Source organism: Rhinolophus hipposideros, assembly GCF_964194185.1.
Source record: "Rhinolophus hipposideros genome assembly, chromosome: 6".
Classification (NCBI taxonomy): Eukaryota; Metazoa; Chordata; class Mammalia; order Chiroptera; family Rhinolophidae; genus Rhinolophus; species Rhinolophus hipposideros.
The window spans coordinates 94,926,482-94,951,163 of NC_138052.1; the positions used below are offsets into that span (position 1 = coordinate 94,926,482).

The 24,682-nt window shown below is 44.7% G+C and overlaps 1 protein-coding gene across 2 annotated transcripts in view; it reads left to right on the forward strand.

The window, feature by feature from the left end:
* The window catches only part of DIS3L2 (DIS3 like 3'-5' exoribonuclease 2), a 307,560-nt gene that overhangs the window by 181,916 nt on the left and 100,962 nt on the right, over positions 1 to 24,682 (forward strand). For both annotated transcript variants that reach the window (XM_081051782.1, XM_081051783.1), the window contains exon 11: positions 23,936 to 24,048. In XM_081051782.1, the coding sequence (XP_080907908.1) occupies positions 23,936 to 24,048 (113 nt within the window). The remainder of the gene's footprint in view (positions 1 to 23,935; positions 24,049 to 24,682) is intronic.

The following is a 24,682-nucleotide window of genomic DNA, read 5'->3' on the forward strand; positions in this document are numbered from 1 at the left end:
ATTCTGCAGAAATGCCATGGCACCTGTTCTCCAGTAGGTCTAGGTGAGGGTGGAAGGCTGACGGGCGTGCCCCCTACCCTTGAGGAATCTCAGCTTTGGCAGGGCTCCCACCAGTCCTCTAGCCCGGGAATACTCCTCCTCCCCTTGTTGCCTATAACCACATCTGAGTGGAACATTCCCCTGAATATCAGCGAGCTCACTGTTTTGAACATAGAGGCTTTCACTTCTGCTCGAGAAAATACCTAATACTGCAAATGAAGACCCCAGAATCAAACGACAGTAAGTCACATACTTCCGAGTTTGATTGCTGTGACAGATCACTTGCAACACAGCTCACAGTTGACCTCACCACTCCAGTGCGGGAATGCCCGGTTGTCACATCACCTTCTGGTTTTCACATAACCTCTACAGCACCCACTTAGTGACTATCCAGATTGCATTTTAACTCTCTACCTTCCAGGCAGGCCATTTGGCCTAAGGATTGCATGGCTGTTAGGAAATCCTTCCCCGTACTACTGTCTTCCTGTAATTTACCACTTGCAGGCCGCATTTATGCTCCTGGGGGCCCTGCACAAGTCGGTGACGACCTCTCAGATACTAGATAGCAGGTATCATTTCTCCGCGAGTCACAGCTTCCCAGCCGAGCACCTTATACATATATTCTTCGATAGCCTGCAGCGTTTGATGTTTGAGCCCGTTGCCCATGTCATGGAGCTACTTCTGCCTTTAGGATGGGGTCCGAGGCACATGGCGCCTGTATCCAGACTTCTCTTCCCTGGCGCTCGGGGCATGGTTCCTCCCGGCTCGTTCTTCCTTACTGGACAGAATTGAGTCCAGAGTACCAGCCACCCATTCTCATCAGTTAAACAAGCCTCACTGCTTTGTTCTAGTGTCTGAGAGAAGAAATTGTGAGCCAGAGAAGTGAGCACCTTTATTCAGCTTTTAGCCGTTCAGGCTTCCAACACATTCTATAGGAAATATAGCATCTTGTTTCTGTACTGTTTTCTTCTCTAACAAGTGCCCTGCCATGAGTATGGCAGGATTGCCCTAGCCTGGCCTTAGACAAGGATTGGGTCCAGGGAGAGGGGACAATGGGGAATAACTGCTAATGGGTCTGGGGTTTCTTTCTGGGGTGATGAAAATGTTCTGGGATTAGAGTGTTGAGAGTTGCACAAGTTTGTGATTATACTAAAACCCACTGGGGGAAAATGCGCGAATGGGTGAATGAAAAAGAAGAAATAGACAAACAAATCCACTCATCCTTGAGGCTTTCAGGAAATTGGCATTTCCACCTGCACCACACGTTAGCAGAAGTCCTGATGGAATGGCTGGCTGGATACCCATAGACACATCCCTCTTGCTGCAGTCATCTCCCAAATTTGAAATTCCCACCCAAGGAGCACAGCCCTCTCTGTTCAGCCACCAGCTCATATTTACCATCCCCAGAGCGCAGCCGTCTAACTCGGAGAAAGAAGGATCTGTCCTGTTGTCCAGGTGGAAGGAAATGCTCAGCTAAACGGACATCATTCAGCCCGAGGGACCTCAGGAATGTACCTTATCTGCTCCACTCCAGGGGTGCCCAGTTGTCCTGCGTGTTTTGCCTCTGCTGCCTGCCTGGTGGCACGGCTCTCTCTTCCCTAAGGAGGATGGGCGAGGGACCTCTGTCCCAGGGAGCCCTTCCCAGAGAGGGACTAGGAATGAGAGACCAGGAGCAAAGCCTGTGAGAATTTCATAGAATTCCTAAACTCTCTAACTTTCCCATGTGCTTATATTTGTCACCTGCTGAGTTTCTTGTCATGACTGATCCCCTTTGGAGGCAGTGTGGAAGTAGGAGCTAGAGAGAGTGCCCCCCTGTGTTCCAGATTTAGAGCAGAGAACCTGAGGGATGGAATGCACGGTGGTCATTTTAAAGGGCAAAGAGCTGAGATGAAGTCTGGATCTGCTGCTGGGAAGGCAAAGAGAGTGCAGGAATCCTGGAGTTCTGAGTGAAGGTTCCAGAGGACCTGGCAGCCAGGCCACACCCTCCTCCTGGGCTCTGTTCTCACCTCTGGGAGGAGCGGCTCCACCCCAGTCATGCTCCCCAGCCTTTTGGTGTTGGCCATTCCCCTTCCTCTGGCCAACTTCCTCCTCTCTCTTAAGTCTCCACCTTATAAAGCCTCCCTCAACCCTGCTACAGCCTCACCTGCCCTTGTCCATCAGGACACCTTGAAAGAGTTGTCTCTATTTGCTGCTGCTCCTTTCTCGCTTCCCACGTATTCCCTTTGCAACATGGCTTCAGAAAGTTCAATGCCACAGGCCGTCGCTGACCTCAGTTCCCCAAACATCTCTGCAGCGTTTGCCTTGTTGTCCTACATGAAACTCTGTTCCTTGGACTCAGAGGGCCCTGCTTGCTCTTGGTTCAAATTTTTGAACTCCTTTTTTTCCAGTTGCCTCCTTTAGCTCTCCTTTCACTGCCCAGCGCTTCGTGGGAGTCTGCAGGCCTTCCACTCCAGTCCCCGTTGGCCATGCACCCCGGCCTTGGGCTTGTATTCCCTGCAGTATTGTTCTCTGGTGGGCCATGTGACTCAAGATTTGATGGGTCCCTTTCTCAGCAAGGCCCTCTCTAGCCATTCTGCCCCCAGTTTCACCCTCCCACCTCGTCTCCATCTTCCTTTTCTGTTTCCTCACCACTCATCACCCGCTAACGTACTGTTGACTTACTAATCTTGTTTCTGATCTGTCTTCCCACCATTCACTGCCTTGCAGTGCAGGGCTCAGAAGAGGCGCTCAGTCAGTCTTTGCTGTTGTTTGCAGGCTCTCAGAAGCGGAGGGGTTGGCACATGTCTTAAGCGGAAGTGAGACCACTTCATGGACGGTGTAGATACCTGACCACTGCACTGTACACCTGAAGCTGGATAATATTGTATGTCAACTATAATTATATGTAGTCACGGGATGTGGAGTACAGCATAGGGGATAGAGTCAATGGAATTGTAACACATATATATGATGTTAAAGGGGCAGTAGATTGGGGGAGGGAGGTTATAACTTTGTGAGGGGTGAAATGTCTAACTATTACATTGTTTTGTACACCTGAAACTAATAATGAAAAAAAAAAAAAAGAAAACGAAAGATTTTAAAAAGCAGAGGGGTTTCCCAGGCGCAGGGAAGAGTGTGCACAAAGTCACAGGATGACGGAAACGTGCTATTTTGGAAGGAACTACACAGAACTTGGAATATCTGGGATGTGAAGTTAAAGTGGGATGGTGCTTGCAGATAAAGCAGGGAGGAGATCATGAATTCCTTTGCAGGGCCTGCAGGGAAATTGAGGAGAAGGCAGCATTTAGGTTGGGGAGCAACTTCGTCCAGTCAGTCAGGACATGTGATTTGAGGACCCAGCACTATGCTTTGTGCTGGATATACAATAGAAGAAAGCACTTGAGAAGCTTCCTGTCCTCCCCAGTTGACTCTCAAGTAACATTAAACAAGGAAATGTGGGAATGACCTATATAGTTTAGATGTGGGAGTCAGGAGGGGGAATGGACGGTAACATTTTCACCTAGACTTGAAGAATAAACTGGTGAGCCAGACCAAGCGTGGGGAGAAAGAGCATTTCATGCTAAGGGAACGGAGTATGTGGAGGCTCTGAGGTACAAACCCATTGGCACTGGAACCGAAAAGTCGGCGTGGCTGAAACATGGTGAGGCGGGAGGAACCTGGGAGGTCCGTCAGGAAAGGGGCTTGCAGGCTCTCTTTTAGAGCGGGAGTCTTATCCTAGTGGTAAGCTAAGGGTTTTAAGCACGAGAGAGTCAGGATCCAGCTTGGAGGTTGACGAGATCACCCTGGCAGCAGTGAGGAGGCTGGATTAGAGCGGTGGTGTTAGAATGATCGAGGTAAGAGGTGGCAAGTGCCCCAGCCCGGGCAGCAGCTGTGGAGCCAGAACTGGAGGGAGGCACCAGCCAGGAAAGGAGATGGGGCGGGGCTGGGTGTCTGGGTAGCTGCAGGAGCCTCTTAACTGGTCTCCGTGTCTGCCCTTTTCTTCCCACATATTGAAGCCAAGGCCGTCCTTATAAAATGTAGACCTGACCAGGTCATTGCCCTGCTCCACTCCCCGCAAGATTTCCCATCCCCTGAGGATAAACATCCACGTCTTTGCTGTGACCTAACCGTTCTCTAACTACCTCCCAACCTTCTCCACCACTGTTCCTCTCGCTCGTGCTGTCCTCCAGACACATAGCCCCGCGTGGTCCCTCAGACGTGCCAGGCTGCTGCTGCCTCGGCACTTTTGCACTTATCATTCCCCCTGTCTGGATCCCCCTTCTCCCAGATCCTTCACTGCTCTTAGGTTCTGTGCAAATGTCATCTCAAGGAGGCCCTTCCGGACTCCAGCGCCACAGTCTTCTTAGCCTCCCTCTTTCTGGATGTTATTTAAGGTGCTTGTGTGAGTCTGCCTCCCGGATGGTACGCTTTACCAGAGCACGGATTTCGCTTTGTTCACTCTTGACCCCTCCCTCAGTGCCCAGAGCACTGTGTGTTACATAGTTGGCACACATGGAAATGTTTGTTGAATAAATGAATGAATGAGTTAATAAACTTTTGATATTGAATGGAAGAGTAGAACCTAAAACATCATCTAAGTTTCTGAGTACTGGGTAGAATGTAATGCCATTTAATAGGAAATATTGAGGGGAGCTGGTTTGGGGCAGACGATGGTGAGTTTAGTTAGATAAGTACTTGTTGAGTTTGCCATCCCTGAGAGACATCCAGGTAGAAATACCAAGGGCACGAGTAAAGGAGTTGGGGCTGGAGTGGAGATTTGGGAGTCATTAGTGCATCTCTTTTGGGACAGATGTCCGAGCAGAAGTCGCAGACTGAGAGGAGGATGTCGGGTGTCCCTGGGAGAGATGCCTACAGAACAATCAAGAGGATGATTGGAGGCAAAGCAGAGGAGAAGGGAGAGGAGACAGGCAGAGCAGGCAGAGTGGTAAAGGCGTAAAGGACGTCAGAAAGTCGGGCAGAGGAGAGCTGTAAGTCTTTGGGTTTGGCGACCAGGGTGTCATGGATGACCTTGGTACGGTGTCAGGGGTTTCAGGAGGGGAAGCCAGACTCCAGGTGGTGGAGGAAGCAGGAAGCAGTGGGAAACAGGAATGGAGATTGCTTCTGTAAGAAGCTTGGCTGGGAAAAGGAAGAGAGGCGGGGAAGACAGGAGGTTAAGAGGAAGCTTTTTCTTTGTTTTTAAGATGGAAGTAATCTTCTACATGTTTCTATATTGAGAGATAAGAGCCAATGGAGGAAAGGAGTTGAAAATACAGGAATGAGAGGAGTTGATTATTTTGCAAGGTCTTGAAGAAGTAGGAGTGAATTCAGAGTGTAAGTAGAAAGTGAGGCCAAGACATACATGGAGGGTGAATACCCCTCCATTGAGAATGAGAGACAAGTCATAGGGAAGGGACCACTGCTGCTGGGTTTTCACACCTGGTAACATCTGCTCAGAACCACCTGCTGAGGGCAGAAGGGCAGGTGGAGGGGAGTAATAGTGAAAGGGCTATGGTAGGGAGCCGACCAGAAACCCAGCATACAAAGCTTTACAAAATACACTGTTCGGATGTGCTGAGCTGGAATACTAGCAAGTCTGGGGCTTTTCTTCGGTCACCCTCAGCCTTCTAGGTGTAGGAGCAAAGGTTGCAGTGATCCAAATTTGGGGTTTTTCTGGGAGGGAGCACGACCCGCACCTTGCTCCGCCTCTGACCCTCTTTCTCCTCTGTCCCTTGCTTTTGTAAAGGTGTCACGTGCCACCTGGTCAACCAAGTGTTTTTAGAGAAGGAATCCTGGAATCACATTCAATTCCTTGTCCTCTGAGCACTGTTGTCATGGCCTTTTCAATAATTTCCCTCCCTCCTCCTGTCCACCCTCCACCTTGCTACCCAGTTATCTTTTCTACTCCATACACACAAGGACCAGATCATGTTGCTTTTTTGTTTAAAAATTTTCTTGTGCCCATGGGTGTGTTCCACATTTGTTAGCAGAGCTTTGTTATCAAAGCCTTTTAAGATTAGTCCCCAGCCTTCTCTCCTACCTTCCCCACCTCCCAGTGCCACTTCCCCCAACACACACACACACACACACACACACACCAGCCTCTCCTTGCCCTTTGCTCTCTGCTAGGAATGCCTGGCTTCCCTGCCTACTTCTGCATTGGCTGAAATCCTATTTCAGAGCAAAACCTGGGCAGACATTTGCTTCCCTCCTGCAGAATGAATTGTGCCTATCCTGTCAGCACATTTTCTTCATGTCTGTAATGCAGCAATAAACATCCTTGCCTCTGGATTAAATTCCCCTTTTTGCTTATTTCCTAAGGGCAGGGAGTTTCTTGGACATCTCTCTATCTTGAGTATCATGCAGGGTACCCTGTGTTTAAAAACCATTTGGTCTAGTCAATCTAACCAGGCAACCTGGTGTATACTTTCAGCGTTTCACTCCTTTTTCTGTTTCTTGCCTTGCCCTTTTCATTCCTGCTGTGCTAATAGCCTTAAGTTTGTGGGTTGCCTTTGGGCCCATATGCTGACATAGAAGCCTGCTCCACGTGCATGCCTGAAACAAGTCTGTGTCTTTGGAATGGTGTACCTTTCTACCATCACAGTCAAGCCTTCAGCCCATGTCATCATGTCTCAGCGATACTAGGAGAGCACTGAATCATATGTTGTGGTCATGACGTCTGTTCGTCCAGCTCTGTGAATTGGCATCTCTGAGCCTCAGTCCTTACCCATTCTTTTCTTGCATGAATCTCTTGCATGCTTACACTGCTCTTCTCATTTCATACCTACAGGCTTTCATAGCAACTATTGCCTGGTTTTATTTTGTCATTTTATTCCCATATCCCGCCTGTCTGTATCCTTGCCATTTCCAAATTCAATGAGTACTAATTTTCTGATAAAATCAACTTCCTGAATGAATCTTAACATGATAGAAAAAAAAAACAGTTTGTGATACAAAAACCAGATTTCCCCCCCCACTTTAATTATATTGGCAAAAAGGCTTACTAGTTAGGAAAAGGCTTTTTAGCAACCAAGGACATCTGCAGTTGAACTGCTCCTTCATCAGTGTGGAGAAACAGAAAGTTGGTATCACAAAAATCCAAGTGTATCCCTTTGGTAGCAGATAGGTCTTAATTAATAGTATGTTGAGACACTGGAAATTGAAAAAAAATAGTTTTTGATTTTCCTCTGTTGGGGATGTTTGTAAGTTTGGTTGGTATATGGGGATGATGTCAAGGTAATACTAGAACATAAAAATCAAGTGACATTTTGAGAATGCAAATCAATTTTAAATGGCTATCTGCAGAATTTCCTCTTGCCTAGAGATCTGTAAAACATCAGGTGAAATCTATTTTAGTTTGTATAAGGCTAAAACAGAATGTATGGTAGTGATTTTAATCTCTTCAGGGTCATAGATTTCCTTTGAGTGTCTCATGATAGCTATGGACTTTCTCCTGAGAAAAGTGCACAAATGTGTATGTATGCACGACATTTTGCATAGGACTTACCTTTCCAGTAAGATCATAGAATGGGTGGCCTGAAAAAGCCTTCTTCAGTAAAACTGTTGAAAATGATACTTCTTTAAAAAAATATGGCTAAGTTGGCAAGAAAGTATGGCATGTTCTTAAAAGGCAGGAATAAAACAAGAGCAGATAACCAAAGAAGGATGTATGTGCTAAAGCAACTAACCTAAAGGTATGTTCTGAAGCCTAGTGACCCAGACAGCTTGCTTAGGACCTGAATGAACAATTTCTGCACAGTCCATATAATTCCAAGCCGAGTATTTAAAGTGGCACTAGGTGGACAATATTCCCTGAAGACACAAAGAATCATAAACATATCCTTTCTAGAGGAATTAATCCTCAACGGAAGCCTTAAAGATTTGCCAAAGATAAAGTTCTAGTAAATGTCGAGTGCACGTAAGTCATAAAACATGCAAGGATACAGCTAAAGCGATAACTGGAGGAAAATTTATAGCTTTAAGTGCTTATATTAGAAAAGGAGAAAATTTTTAAAATTGAGCTTATAAGGATTAGCTTCACAGATGTTTAAAGATAAGGGTAAGGTATAAGATGACTTACTATATGAACATATACTGTGGGTACAAGTACTGAAACAAAAAATGGCAATTATTTATCGTAACTGTAACAGTGGAAGCCCCCTCGACTGCCCCAAAAAAGTACAAGACAAATAACCAAACTCTACTGTGCTTTTCATGCATGTCATAGTGGAAAACAATTCATTTACTTGAATGACAAAAATTCCTGTCTCCACTTTTACCTCTGCCAAAATGGAAATCTTAAAAAGCAGACACAAAATATCAAACGTAGTTATTAGATCTCATTTTTGTTTTTCTAGTGTTGTCAAACTAAGTGTCTTTTTCCAAAAACCATTAATGTTGGGGGAAAAATTGGCATGTTAGGATTTTACTTTGGAACAGAATTTGAAACATATAAACATGTACGTGTGCTTTTTAATATTCAGTTTCTGCGTTGTTTTTATATTTTATATCATACATATTGTATTTATAGTGTTCATGTTCCATAAACTTTTCAAATGTCTTTTAAGTAAGAAATAGAAACACAGTAAATATCCTCCAAACTTGTAGAGAGAGGCAAATGAAATGAGAAAAACACACAAAAACATCTCAATGTAAAAGAAGGCATGGCAAGAGAAAAAAAAAAAAAAAAAAAAAAAAAATATATATATATATATATATATATATATATATATGTAGGAAGAAGCAGGACAAATAAAAAGCACATATTAAGTTGCCAAAAAAAATTAATAAGCACATTAAATTTAACTCTGCAGTTAAAAAGTAAAGACGGTTCGACTGGCTACGTCTAGCTACATGGGTCTTTTTTAACAGACGCATTTAAAAGATGAAGACACAAAGATTAAATAAATGTAGACCAGCCCCACCTAGGTTTGGTCCTGTCCCCGCACTGGCCAGGCACCACACTTCAACATCTGCCCTTTAAAGTCTAGGCCTAAGAGGTTCTAGAAAGAGGCTTTGGGCCTACTTCTTGCATTTTCTTTCTGAGGATCCCAGGAAGAACCACGTCAGGGAGGTTCATTCCCTTTATGAAAGAAGATGCCCATGCCTTGCGCTGTAAAACCCAACAAGTCTTGTCAGTTCACTCCAGTGGCAGTGTAATTGCTGCGTACTTCAAGAAGCTGAAGGTCAAGGTCATTTGGTTATACATCTAGTAGGAGACCTGGCCTGCTGCATCTCCTGCTACACACGCAGCACCAACCCTGAGGTGACCTAAAGAAAGCATTGCATTACCTTGTACTCTACCCCACTCCAATTTTACCATGCCTTGTAGTCCTGAGCTCTGGCTGGACCCCACCTTACACCCATGCCCCTGTTGACAGGGACTAAAAAGACAGAATCAGAGTCCTAAGCTCTTGTCACTTAGGTCATTGGGTGGGAAATAGGCTCCCCAGTCAGTTTTACTTCCAGCACTGTGGAGAGAACTTCTCGCTGGTTCATCCACCAGCGAGCTGGACCCTGCAATGCCATGTTTCAAAGGGCTGCCCCCTCTTGAATATTGAATACTATACTGTAAGATGCAACTCAGACTTATTTTAGAAACTGTCATTTGTTAGATGTTAGAAACATGCCACATGTAGCTTAAAAATAAGACCTATGTGCAACGTTTAAGTAGAGAAACTATGTTTAAAATCTGTTCCTTCTGTTCTAGACGAGAACCCCTGATAACTCTTCCTTAGATTTTTGGAAAAGAACAGTTCCTCTGCGGGGCAGTTTTCTGCTTGGCCCCACTTCTGGGTTTCGTCTCTGACATCTTCACGGTGCCCAGTGCTTCGAGTGCCGTTCCTCCTGCTCGCCTCTTCTGTGTGAAGCCAATTCTAATCCCAGTTTTGAAACACTGATTTTTCCCCTTGCGGTCTCTTATGTCAGAGGGCATTCTGACCTCAGGCACATGCCAGGCAATCCAAGTACTTGATCTCAGACAAACCTTATTTTCATAGTATGGCCCTTGATAATGAACCTGGGAAGAGAAATGGAAAATTCTGTAGAGCCGTCAGCTCATAAGGAAGTGCTTGTCTTCTCCATTCATCTAGGGCATTTGGTGAGTGAACAATTTTAACTGTCCTTGTAGTGTGATCATTTTTTACTGAATCGTACCTTGACTTGAAAAATCCAAGTAACTGAATAGTCATGCGAGGACTCTGGCATGGAAGTGGGCTTCTGGGATGCTTGCCAATGAGTTCCTGTTTTGAGGACACAGAATCTAAGTGGAAAGATTAAGTGGAGAGACAGCTCCACCCCTCTAAGTGTCTTATTCCTATGTTCCATTCGAATCTTGCTAGCCTGATTTCTGTGGGGTCTGGGCTTCGGAAATTCTCTTTTTTCATGGATGTCTCAGTGCACCTTGTTAAACCAAATTTGGACTGTGGCCTGTTCATCTGCTTCCAGCTCTGCTGATTGGTTCCAGTTTCCTTGCTCATTAAAGCCAAGATAATCTGGCACCCACCAGTAAGGCATCCTCAAGTATCTGGCACCAAGGTAAACCTGGAAGCCAGTTAAGAAGCCTCAGTGATCCAACACACTCATTGCGTGATGAGAGGCACTTGTGGTGTACCAGAAAGAGCACTGGAATAAGAGCAGGAGAGCTGGGTTCTTGTCTCATCTTTGCCTCTACTGCATCATGTAAGTTTGGGCATGTCTGTGGTTTCTCTGAAATTCTCTTTCCTCAGCTATATGGGGGTTTGAACTAGAGAGTTTCTCAAGTGTCTTCCAGTTCTAAAATACTGAATATATGAAAAGCTAAAGAAATAAAGCTCCATTTATGCCTGCTGTTGCAAAAATACAACCTAGCTTTAAAGATATTAGCAGGAGCTGCCTCAAGTTGCTACTGATGCTTTTCCATAAAAGTAGATAGTATGACAGCAAAATGAAAAGTGGCACCGTCTGTATTTCAGAGGAAAAAATTAACCTCTCATGCCTCACATTTCCCAATCTGTGAAATGGGGATGATAATAATAAAGCTAATTTAAAACTGCTGGGAAGAATTAAGTGAGCTAATCCCTGGTACTTAGAACTGTGCCAGACAAAAAGTGCTCAGTAAAAATTATGATTAATATAAAAATGGAAATATTAAAATTGACATGAAATTTTAGTGAAATTATGCTGAAATAATAAATAGTTGCTGTTCAGAAGGCAAGGTGAGGACAGAATAGAGAATCCAGAATCAGACCCACACATATATGATCACCTGGTTTTCAACAAAGATATCACAGCAGTGTAGCGAGGGAAGAATGGTTTTGTCAATCAATGGTGCTGGATCATTTGGCTATCCATACGGGGGGAAAAATGAACTTTGACTCCTACTCTACACCATACATGAAAATCAATTTCATGTGGCTCACAGATCTAAGTGTAAAAAGGTGAAAACATTAACGCTTCTTGAAGTGTTAATACTTTTAGAAGACAGCATAGAAGAATAACCTCATCACCTTGGAATAGGCAAAGATTTCTTAAATGGGACACAAAATGCACTAACCTTAAGGTGAAGAGTGATAAATTAGAATGAAAAGGCAAGTCATAGAGTAGGAGAAGATATTTGCAATACATATATCCAGCAAAGGACTCCTATTAAGAATATGTAAATAGTTGAACAGGCACTTCATAAAAGAAGGTAGCCAGTGGTCAAAAACACATGGAAAGTGCTTAGTATCATTAGTCCACAGGGCAAATCGAAATGAAAACCACAGTGAGATACTCCTGTGTTCCTACCAAAATTGCTTTTTTTTTTTTTTAAGCTGACATTACCAAATGTTAGTGGGGATATGGAGCAGTGAGAACTCTCATACACTGAATAGGGGTGTAAGTTGGTACAACCAGCTTGGAAAACCATTGTACGGTACAAAATGGAGCTGAAGAGATTCAGACTCCATGAGCCAGCAGTTTCCTTCTTAGGTATATACCCAACAGAAATGAGTACATGTGTACAAGAATACTCACAGCAATGTTATTTATCATAGCAAAGAACTAAAAGCAAACCAAGCACTTATCAACAATAAAATGGGTGCATTGTCGATATTCTTATAATGGAGTACTATACAGCAGTGCTGCAGAGCAAATTCAACACAACATGGATGAGTCTCAAAAATATGTTGAGCAAAAGAAGGCACACACACACACTACATACTGTATGAATTCATTTATATAAAGTACAAAGATAGGCAACACTGCTCTATGATTATAGATTACAGAGGTCAAAACAGCAGTGATATTTGGGAGGTGTAAAGACTGAGAGGAAGATACAAGAGAAGCTTCTGGAATGCTGGTTATGTTCTATTTCTTGAACTGGGGGGTGATGACTTAAGTGTATTTACTTTGTAAAATTTCACTGAGCTATACGCGTATGCTTAACATTTATATACCTTATATATACAAGCTTTTTATATCTCGATAAAAAGTTTACTATAAAAAGTGAAGGAGCACACAAAAAGTAGAAACAACCCAAATGTCTACCAGCTGATGGATAGTTAAATATATATCCACACAGTGGAATATAATTCCTCCATTAAAGAAATAATGCATGCGGGAAGGGGAGGGGAGGGGAGGGGAGGGGAGGGGAGGGGAGGGGAGGGGAGGGGAAGGGAAGGGAAGGGAAGGGAAGGGAAGGATACTATAACATGGATGAACCTGGAAAATATGCTAGGTGAAAGAAGACACATATTGTGTGTTCCATTTATATGAAATGGCCAGAATAGGCACATCTATAGAGACAGAAGTTGCATAAGTGGTTGCCTAGGACTGGGAAGGTTGGGGAGAAATAGGGAGTGATTGAAAACATATGGAGTTTCATTGGGGGGTGTTGCAATGTTCTAAAATTGATTGTGGTGCTGGTTGCACAACTCTGTGTATATACTAAAGACCACTGAATTGTACCCTTTAAATGAGTCAATTGTATGTCATGTGAATGAAATCTCGATAAAGTTGCTATGAACTAAAAAGCTGAGGGGTACTGACAACCATGGAATGACCTCAGGGAAAGACTGTACCATGCAGTGCTATGGTATGTGGTCTGACTGGAGTCCATCGGTATTCTAATCCTGGCTCTGCCGTTTACATTCTGTGTGACACCAGGTACATCAGCTAAGCTCCCTGAGCCAAATGTATTTGTCTGCAAAATACAAGTATTAATAGTTTCTGCCCCATAGAACTTTTATGAAGATGAGTTCTTTAATCAAGAAATATTGGACTGTCTTTTGTGTGCCTAGTCTAATCAGTGATAACTGGTTATAAATAGCCAGGAGGTTTTGCATCTAAGAGTCTTTACTCCATTTTAGTGACACAGGAGACAAGTAAATGTGTGAGTGTGTCCTGAGGACAAGGTGGCTTTGCCATACTGTGCCACATTAGCATCTTTTGCAAAATATAAAATAAATGTTCATATTAATGACCCTGAGTTATTAACATTGAATTATATTCTGCTATTAAGGAAAGGAAGTATGTAATACATTTATAGAGGATTTTCATCCGGAAGTATTAAAACCAGAAACGAGTGATGATTAAAGGGTTGGCATTCAGTTACCCAGAAAATTTGGCAATTCAGAATACTTTATACGAAAACTGAGTTTTTTAAAAAACTGGAAAACTGAGTTATAACTAATTGAAAAATGGGTAGTTCAAAAATAGAAAGTGACCATTGGTTATGGGAGTGTGTGACAAGATTTTTATTTAATGAATATTTATTGTTTTCATAAAGGCGTCACTTTTGTTCACATTGAAAATCATAATGTGTTCTTCTTAGTTGTCTTAAAATGTGTGTTCTGCAAAGTAAATGTATAACCCTTTTTAAATGTTCCATTGACAGCGCTTACAGCCTATAGGAGTTGAGAAAGAAGCAATTAGAAGTTAGTCAATATTCCCCAATTAAAAAAAAAAAAAGAAGTTAGTCAAGTACCTGATACTAAGGGGATGCGTCCCATAAAGTGAGGGTTACGAGCTAAGTCTCGTGAGCCAGACCTTGATGCAAAAAATATGTGACCTCCCTGGGCCTCAGTTTCCCCATCTGTAGAAAGAGATCTGTCTCATAGCATTGGGAGGGTTAAATGAATTAATACAAAAAGTGATCTAAAAAGCAAGCAGTCAACATGTGATTGCTCCAGGACAACCAGTGTGGTGGATTCATATCGTAAGCACGCATAAATAATGGATGTCATTTTCTGCTAACTTGGTGAAGCCCCGGGAATCAAAAAACAATTTCTTCATGCAAAGAGGTTCATTAATGAAACTGAGTAATCAGATCCAAAAAGAACAAATTGGGTATGGTGAAAAAATAGTGAGAACCCAAAAAGGCTTCTCCAGAATGAGAGAAAAGGGGTTTTGTCTTCAGGATATAAAGCTTTTAAAAGCTTTTGCCTCTCAATTCAAGGTGACTATGAAAATTGCTGTAATTTCAGCTGAAAGGAAGGCTGGGATTGGATGAAGCAGTTGTCGATGACAGTTAACACTCAGTGCATAGGCATTTAAATATACATCGATGTTGATAGTGCCTCAAAACTTGTAGACAATTATAAATCTTTTCATTTTGGTCATTATAGACTAGCAATTATGTTTTGATAATAGAGAGGCTTTTTAAAAATAGAAACATCTACAAATGAGTGTGAAAATTTGCTGAAATTCCGTTTTCAAGCCTGCATCTTTGGGAAACCCATCTGCTGGGATCATACAAGCATTCCCCCACCCTCACCCTACCCCCCCCCGGAATGAGAAAGAACAGGTTCCTTGTGCTAGCCATGTACACCGAACCTGTAAAATGATGACAAAAGCCACAGGCTGCCACAAACTGGAGTCACATTTCTAGCATGAAAAGAGTTGTTTCCTATTCAGAAGGGGTGAGCCCGGTTTCTGCTACTTCATTTCCTGAGCTCCCCTGAGCAGAACCTGCCTGCAAAGGGCTTTGGTAGCTGCTCTCCCCCAGGAAAGGTGTCAGATGAGCAGCCTCCCGGTCTCGCTGCCACCTATCCAGGCTGGCCAGCGAGGCTTTCTCTTGCTGCGTGTTGGGGAATCGGGTTGGGGGTGGCTGAGGAGGGACACAGCATTTGTTGCTGTGTCTTTAGTTTAAAAAACCAAAACTGTAAAACAAATAACCCATTTATGATAGAAAAATTAGAATTTACGTATAAGCAGAAAGAAAAATTTCATAATCCTCCCACTCAGAGAAAAAGCATTGTTACCATCTTGATATATTTATTTCCAGACATTTTCAAGCCAGGCTTGCATTTTTCATTTTATACTTTTTATCATTATGGCTTTTCCAGCCTTTGAAAGCTGGAAACATTACAAAATGTGTATAATGTAGAAAGGAATAGTCCCTGTTACCCTCAACTTCCAGAGCTCATCACTGGGGACGTTTTAATTCTGCTCTTCTTAAGCAGTAACCCTCTCCTGCCTCAGTTGGCTTGTCTTTCTTTTAAAACTTGTAGCTAGTTTTTCTTAACTGGATTTTTCCTTTTTAAACTTTTTTCTTTCCTTGGCTTCAGCCTCTGCAAACTCTTTTATTTTTAATTTTTGGATAGAGAATGTTGAACATGCACAAAAGTAGACAGAATCGTATAATGAAACCCCTTGTTCCCATCATCCAGCCCCGGGAACCCTGGAACTGTGGCCAGTCTGCCCCATCCAGCCCACCCCCTCTCCCGGCCCTTATTATCTGGATCTCCTAACTCTGTAACTACCTTCTTGGCCCCTCGGACCTCACTGGCTCTTGGCACCGAGGAAGGGCCAAATGCCTGCCCTCCTCTCAAGAGCCCATGCTCAACTCTCTGTCCCAGGCCTGACCTGCTGACCTGGGCTTTCCCCACTCACTTCTGAAACTCCTGGAAACTCCCAGACATTGGGTGTGGTGCCAGCTTCACATGTTTAGCTCCTCATTCTCTTTCCTGTTAATGAAGGAGGCCATTGCTCAAATCATTTGGAAGGGGAAAAGTGGAATTTGCTACCTGGGTGTTCCTCTTCCATGCTGTTCATATAAATTTAAACTTAGATTCCTGAGAATTAGATTGAACATGACAAAAATTGCTGTGTGGGCAGTTGAGTTGAGTACTTGCAGATTGATACAGGCCTTTGTAATAATGAAGGGAAAAGGTTCCAGAAGGTGAGTTCACCCATTAAGGAGTTTGCAGCTAAAGGTCCTCATTAACCCTTTGTTGGGTGGTAGCAAAAAGAAACTTGAAACAAGACCATCTACAGACTCTTCAAATCCTGGGCAGGCGTCTTGTGCCATCCCCTCCTCAGACACAGGCACCTTGCGCTGCATTCAGATTTACTTGCCGCAGAAATATTTTACTTTGACTCCTTTTAAGTTTATGAAATATGCTCAGACCCTCAGCACGTCATAGCCATGGAGAGCTGCCATAGCTTGCTGGACCAGTGGTCAACTGTTGTGTTTTATTACATAACCAAATACCACACAGAATTGGAGGACATCAGAGTTTGAGTTTTCCCTCTTACCTTGCAACGCAATCAGCGTTTCCACCCAAATCAGGGAACTTGCTAACCCCAACTAAAAGATGGAGTTTGTTGTGTGGCCACAAGGTGGTCCAAGCCCAGTTGTTCCCCAGCTATGGAGTCAGTCTCTAAAACTCAGTGGGACCAAACGAAGGCCAGGGCCCACATCCCGGCTGGAAGTGCCGCCCGGTGTGAAGCCCCTCCGTGCTCAGGACGTCGGGACAGCAGGCAGTCCCTTTCTCTCAGCTCTCTCCGTTGTGACATGAGCCTTTCTGAGCTTCCAGAACACTGTTATCTGTTTCTTGAAGGCTCATGTTGTTTAGAAGACTGGCCACAGGATTAAAAGGGTGACCCCAGCAAGAACGTCATGTTTCTGTGTTGTAGGCTGGATGGAAAACAGCCTGCGGGACAGGAAATCCCAACTCCGGCTGCATCTGTCAGTGTGTCTGTTAGGTTATGCTTCTTTTCATCATCTACCTTAGTTTACCAAATGTATAACTTCATGGGAGGACTGATTGAATTGGTTTGCCTGTCAGCGCGTTTCCCAAGAGATTGTGGTTTTCAGTTCACTGCGACCCAAGACTACATTAGTAGAACCATGTATGCAGAATGAAGGAGGTGCCAAAATGAGAAAGCGAATATGGTGTATTCAATTAATGTCACTTTGCTGCTTCAAACTCTCCAGTGGTTTCCCATTGCACCTGAAATAAAATCTAAATGCTTCGTCCTACGCCTACGGGGCGTCTCTCACAGGGGCCCATCTACCTCACTAGCCTCGCAGCTTCCACTTCTCCCCTTCTTTCCCATCTTCAGTCTATTTCTAGATGCATCAGGCTTGCTCCCTCTTTGACCCCTTGCTCTGGTTCTTCTCCTGCCTGGAGTGGGCTCCCTCATGCCGTCACGTGACATGGTCCTTTTTAGACATCCTCAGAGACCTTTCCTAACTAAACCTGAGACATTCTCATCACCTCACCATGTTTTCTTTTCTTTGAAGTCCTTTTCACTATTTTAAGTAATCTTATCATTTATTTGTTTGCTTACTGTCTTTCTCTCCTCCCTGGAATGTAAGCTCCACAAGAGAAGAAACCATGTCAATCTTGTTGACTTGTGTGTCCCCAAGTGCCTAGAAAAGTACCTGCCACATAGCAGGAACTTAATAAGCATGTGTTGACTGGCTAATTGAGTGAATGAAAGTGGTCATTAGTAACATGTTTGGAGGAGATGTTGAGGTGACTCGGAGCCAGGCCGTGTGGGTATTTAGCCTGAAGGAGAGAAGATCCAGGGCGCCACATGCTAAGTGCCTAAATATTCAAAGCCAGTGTCTCCAAAAGCCGAGCCCAGCCCTGCGGGAAGAAGTCTGCCCCTTTACTCTTTTCTCTGAGCCAGATCGCTGTCTCTGAGGAGACGGGCTTGTTCTGGGCAGTCCCCTGACAAGGAACTGCACCAACCAGGGGAAACTCAAGGAAGGTGTCTTTTGGCTTGAAACAGGAAATGTTTTATCGTCATTGCTCTCTGAAGGTGGAGTGGACTGCACTGGGAAGTGATGACTTCTAAGTCACCTGAGGTACGCAAGCATAGGTTGGACGCTCTCTGGGAAGACCTGGTGTGGGGTCTAACGCTGCAGTTAGACCAGGCAGCGTTTACAACCCCTTTCAACCCAGAGTAGCAACAGATCTGCCCTACATCTTGTTTTCTTATTCCATAAATATCTAAACATCAGACACCAACTATTCGCTTGTCCCATTCTCTGCCCTTTGGGCTCATAACAGAGGACGGGGGAGAGATCTCATGACCGCTTTGTAGTAAGTGGTGTGGAGGTGGGGGTCAGGAGCGTGTAAGATGTTGTAGGGAGACACGGAAGGGGTGGTGAGCCTGGTCTGGGGCAGCAGGGAGCCCAGCCAGAGGGAATGGGGTTCACGCAGTGGTCTGCAGGCCCAGGGGGGTGGGGAGGAGAACACCCCGCAGGGGAGAACAGTGTGGAGCCTGATGGGTTTAAGCAGCTTAAGTTCTGTGCCAGTGGCTGGTGTTTAAGGGCTGAGGGCCAGGAGACTTGCACATGCTCAAGGCAGGCACACAGGATGGAGCATTTTGTCAGTGTGGCCTCTTTGTGAAGCAGTGATAGAAAATAAAGGGCGGAGGGAGAAACGAGCCTAAGGGACTGGAGCGATGGAAGAGCCAGGCCAGTGTGGCCAGTGAGGCCGCTGACACCCGGTCTAGGCTGTGTGCTCAGCACAGTGGGGGGCCTGCAGGGTTTACACTACACAGTGGGGTGCCGGGGAGACTGGTATTTGGAAAAGAACGCTATCTTCAGTGTGGCAAATGGGTGTGAGAAATGGCCAGGAGAGCAACGAGCGGGTTGTTAGGTCTTCCTTCAAACAAACGATGGTGGCCCTGGCCGTGGGGAGGGTGGGCAGACTTGAGCTGTCGGGAGGTAGACTTCAGAGCGCTTGACGGATGCAGACTGAGGCGGAGCCAGGTGTCTTGTAGGTTTAGGCAGTGGTCGTGCCCCTTTGGGTTAGTGGGACTGATCCCCCTTCCTATGATGGAAGACACAGGAAGGTACGTGCTTTCATTGGGGGTCGGAGTGTAAGCTGCCTGTATGACAGCAGAGTGGCACTTCCCAGTAGACCCTAGTACATGGCAGCTTGGAGCCCCGGGCCCTCTCGGCTGGTGGCACCGAGTGAGGACACTGAAGCAGAGATGGTGCTGGAACTCCTGGGAGTGGATGAGACAGTCTAGGGAGAGAGAGCAGAGTTGGAAGAGAAGGCAGCCTGGGGCAAAGCTCAGAGGCACGCCGACATGTAAGAGACAAGGGAGGAGAGGAGCTTGGGAAGGAGCAGCTGCAGCACCGACACCCAGAGTGGGGCCCGGAGCCAAGGAAGTGTCTCAAGGAAGGAGAAATTACCAGGCCTCAGATGCCCTGTGGGGCCAGGCCAAGTCAGGACTAAAAGTGTTTGGACCTAGTGACACAAAGGCCATTTAGTGACCTGGACAAAAGCAGTTCTGTTTTGCTGGGGAGGGACATTTAGCAGCATTGTTCCCCTACATTCTGGATTAAAAGGGGTGTCCTCCTGGGTCAAGAAGAGCTTCTGTCACCGCTGTCCAGTCTCAGCGGTGAGTAAAGGTGGGCTCAGGTGACCCCAGCCTGGAAGGCAGAAGGCAGGGGAAGCCTGGCACCGCCCTTTCATGTACAGTTCTTCCGGCAGTCACCCTGCCCCAGCTACAGATGACTGGAAGCTAGAAAGTTAGAAAGGAATTGTTGGATCTCAGGGACTTATGATTAATAGAACCAGAGTCGATGGCTTGGTGATTGCTCTCTAAACAGGCCCTGTCACAAGTGGCCCGGTCACAAGTGGAACCCAAAGGGCCTGCAGACGGGGAGGGGGCTGTGAGCAAGGCTGGGAAAGGCCCTGACGGGACTCCTGAAGTACAGCCGAGAATGTGGCACCTGTGGGACCATAAGAGCTGGGGAGGGGTTTCCAGCTGTGGTCCTGAGATGAAAAATCAGCTTGTATCATGTCCCTGAGTTACGATGACAGTGGCGGGGTTGAGGGTGGCAATGAAAGTAGCAGAGGCTCTGAATCCCACCTGGTTTTGAACCCAGGGTTTATTACTCACTAGCCAGGTAGCCTTGGCAAGTGACTTGGAACCTCTCAGATGATTCATCTGTGGGATGTGGTTTATATGCTGTTGTCAAATCTGCATTGATGTGTATGGAGCCCCTGGCACAGAGGACATCAAATGGTCACTGCCACTATCCTTATTACCATTTTTGTGATCGTTGTCAACAGTGCATTCATGTCATTGTTATAAATTATGAAACTTCACGTGTTCTCGGTGAAGTAAAAGCAGATTTCAGTTCAACTCGTTCCCATGCAGTGAGGTTTTGTGACCTTCCTCTGTCATAGCGCTAGTACCATCATATTGTCGCCACACAGATATATCCACCAAGTGCCAACCCCATTAGACTGTGAGCTCCGGAGCAGTTGCCGCTTACAGATGCTCGGGGCTGGATTGGACCATTGGCTCCATTTCCGTGCATCACGGATCTGTGTAAGGAGGCACTTCCTCAGTGAGAGACTTCAAAATGTGAGCTCCACCCCCTTGAGGATATGTCAGGGGCCACCTGGCAGGGACACTGTTGGGAAGTGGCTGAACTAGCTGGGAGGCTTGGCTTCGAAGGATGGTTCTCAAGCCCCTGCTTTAGGTTCTAGGCGTGTTTTAATTGGATGAAGCCGTTCTGATGTCCTCTCAAGTTCATTCAAAGGAGCATTTGTGTTCCTTTGAGCCTAAGTTTGTGGGCCCAGTGCAAAGTTAATCAGACATGGCTGGCCTTGGGGACTCTTCCTCCCTCTGCTTCCATAGTTCTTCAAAACTCACAGGACTCACCTTAACCCCAGTAGATGAAAATTGTTCAATGCAAAAGAAATTTTTAAAGAATACTTTCATCTGGAAGATGGTATTTTTTTAAAACATCAAATTTGTCCTAAATGTTTCGATGGCATATATTATATAACCTTTTGGATTTATATTTTCTCCTTCATAGAATAAAAACTACAGTACCACTACCTCAAGAGTTCTGCAAGTTCACATTATGTAAATATATGTAATAAAATATTTATTTAGGGTTTCCATTAAAAATGTCCAAAGGGGAAAATAAGAGAGCTTCTCTTTGCTGGTTTTAGAGGCTCTGCTGGGAATTCTGAGTGAAATTTAAGCCTCTCAAGTATGTTTTGATTGGCCCCCTTCGTGTTTTATCTCCTGTAATGAACTCTTTGTCAGTTTGTCAATTTTGACTAAGGACAGAAAGTTCATGTGTAGTAACAACACAGAGACTGAATTTAAAATTATGGTTTATATCATGATGTCATAATCCTCTCTCTTTTCCTTTAGTCAATATTTACCTGTTAGGCCAATATATTATAATTCTGACTTCAAAGGAAGACACTTTATTTTACCTTCTCCAAGTGTTGCTTTTAGATACTTGTAGTATCAGAATTGGAAGTTGAGCCGTCTGAGATTCTTGGCCACATTTTCTTAGGGTTGAGTTCCTCGATCATCGCAGGGCAGGTTTCGCTGCCCCCAGTGACCCAACAACACAGCTGCATGGCTCTCAGAATGAGGCGGCTGAACTTGGAGCCACACTCGTTTCTCTCAGCTTTCCAGACAGCCCTCTCTCCTCTGTGGGAAATAGATCTGTTATATTATCCCGTAACAGCAGGATCTCTTCGATGGACTTAGGTTTTCCCTCATGCATTAATGTTACTGAACTGGGCGGGAAAAGCCAACAAATGCCCTGTAGGAGGGTTGTCTCGGGGCGGGAGACAGATGGACAATGGGGAAACTTAAATGCTTCTCATCCCCTGAGCCCCTGATTTTAACTACCCCTATTTAAGCATTTTCCGTTTTAAAAATTGAAGGAAAACTCATCCCCCAGTGAAGAAGGAATGGGAGGACAATAGCTATAAGATTTACAGACAAAATGTGTGGTACCTTCGAGCAGGTTATCCAAGTAAACAGGAGCAGGTGGTGATGTGTTGAACTCTTCTGAGTCAACTTGCTATTCATAAGGGTTCTGTCATGAGTCATAACCAAAAGGGAATTGATTGGCTCATCAACTGCTAAGTCCACAGGTAGACGAGTTTCAAGTTCATCTGGATCCTGGAGTTCAAATGAGGTCATCATGATTCTCCCTTTACTTCTTATACCTGTTATTTTCTGTATTGGCATGATTGTGTGGCAACGATGTTTCCTTAGCAGTTCCAGACTTACAATTGTCCTTACTGTCGGGGTTGAGAGAGACAGACAGAGAGAGAGAGACCAACCCTCTTTCCTGAAGTCCATATCACTCCTTGAAACAAACCCAGAGTAAATTGACTTGAGTTGCATGCCTATGATTGACTAGTCACTATGAACAGGGATTGGGTATAATGGAATTACATCAACGATATATTTAAATTCATGCAAATTCACCTTTGTGCTTATAACATCCACATGCTTCTGTCTGCCCATGATGCTCTCTTCAAACTATGTATTTATTTTACAGGTGTACTCTTTCATATTCTGTCTATTTTGTGCATTTTTCACGTAGAGGTAAATGTGTTTATGTGTGTATAATTACACGTGCCGTTTTTGGTAGATGATTTATAGGATGTTCAAGAGTAAATCTTCAATTGATAATCTGGCTCCCGGGCTTCACTTTAGGTGCAGTTCCATTGGCCTCAATCATCTTACCACCTCTCTGGCAGAACTACAGGGAAGGCAGAGCCTGTTGAAAAATAGCGCCACCAGTAAGGGAAAGGGCAGTCCTAAGAGGGAAAACAAGTAGGGTCTTTCACGAGAGGGGGAAAGGCAACAGGCAAACCAATTACTGATTCATTCACTCAACAAGTATCAGTGCCTTCTATGTGTCAGGCATTCTTCCAGGCACTGGACCTACAATGTGAAAAGCATTTACACGAAAGGCCCAGGCTTTCTGGAGCTTACACCGTAGGGAGAGAGGCAGATGGTAAACATGTGAGCCAGTGAAGATACGCTATGATATTTGGTCATGGTGTGAGCTCTGAAGAAAAGACCACAGTGAGCATCTTAAGCTGTGGGTTATGTGCTCTGACAGTTCAGGTGGAAGAAACAGGGCAGGGAATCTCTTTTGGTTCTGGTATTCTCTTTCAATTGACCCTTATAAGGTAAGAAGAATTTTGACAGGCAGATCCTATTGAGATTTTCTTAAGTATAAGAAAAAGCACAAGCCAAACGGCATCTGAATGGGATGAGGTAAGATCTGTTCCGGGAATGGAAAGAGGTTTCCCATGACAGCTGCGTACAGAGCATGTGGAGGTGAGATCGTCAGGCTGGCCAGGTAGATCAGGGTGAGACCATGAAAGGACATGAGCAGCAGGCTAAGGAGTGACCTCACCAGGTCCATGGTTAAGAAGGTTGCTAGCTAAGAGGAGACAGAATCAAGGGAGGATGGCCAGCAAGGGGGCTGAGTAAGGTAGGAAGGCTATGCTGTGGCCAGAATGGGCAGGAAGAGCAGAGCTTTCAGAGGCAGGCTGCAGGATTTGGGGACTAACTTGCTTCTGGTGGTGACCTGACAGGATTTGTTTATCATCCAAAATGAGTCTTTTTTTGGCAAGTCTACTGATGTTTCCTCAAAGAGAAGAAGCCTTTAGAAATGGGAAACATCTTGTAGAAATGGTCATTGTTGCTTAATCAGGACAAAAATCTCATCACCTGTTGGGGTACACTAAGGAAAGTAACAACAGGGACATCGCAGGGTAGGTGGAGTGCCCAGCGAGACTAGAAACAGCAGCCTCTCCTTCAGGTCCTGTGACCTCGGAGAGGCATGCATTCTCGGGAAGGATTCCCGGGAGGGACCGCCATGGCCTACCCTTCTAGGCTGATCAACCTTCTTGGGCCTTTCCAGGTATCTTCGAAGTGGGAGTGCACATTGCCGACGTCAGTTACTTTGTTCCTGAGGGATCCGAATTGGATAAAGTGGCTGCTGAGAGAGCGACAAGTGTCTACTTGGTTCAGAAGGTAAAAGTCAGTCTCCGGTTTCTTGGATTGAAAAACGTGCTTCTACTTAGTCATCTTCTTTTTGTTTTGTTGTGTTTATGTCTCTTTAGACAAAAAATATTCCTGAGGAGTAGCAATCTTGTCTGAACATCTTTTCCCACATCTAATAAGGTCTTTAAAAAAAGAAGTATTCCCTGGAAGAATGTTTTCCCTCTGTTATTATATGTTTTCCTGTTAGGCTGTTACACGAGGTCTGACAATCAAGTTCACGAACTTGTTGCAACGATGTTGCTCACCTTTTTTGATATCAGAGGGATTATTCATTATGAATTTGTACCAACTGGACAAACAGTTAACCAAGTTTACTATTTGAAAGTGCTGAAAAGGCTGCATGAAAAAGTTAGACGACCTGAACTTTTCGCCAACAATTCATGGCTCTTGCACCAGCTCACACGGCACTATCTGTGAGGGAGTTTTTAGCCAGTAAACAAATCACTGTATTGGAACACCCTCCCTACCCACCTGATCTGGCCCCAATGACTTCTTTCTTTACGTGAAGATAAAGGAAATAATGAAAGGAAGACATTTTGATGACATTCAGGACATCAAGGATAATATGATGACAGCTCTGATGGCCATTCCAGAAAAAGAGTTC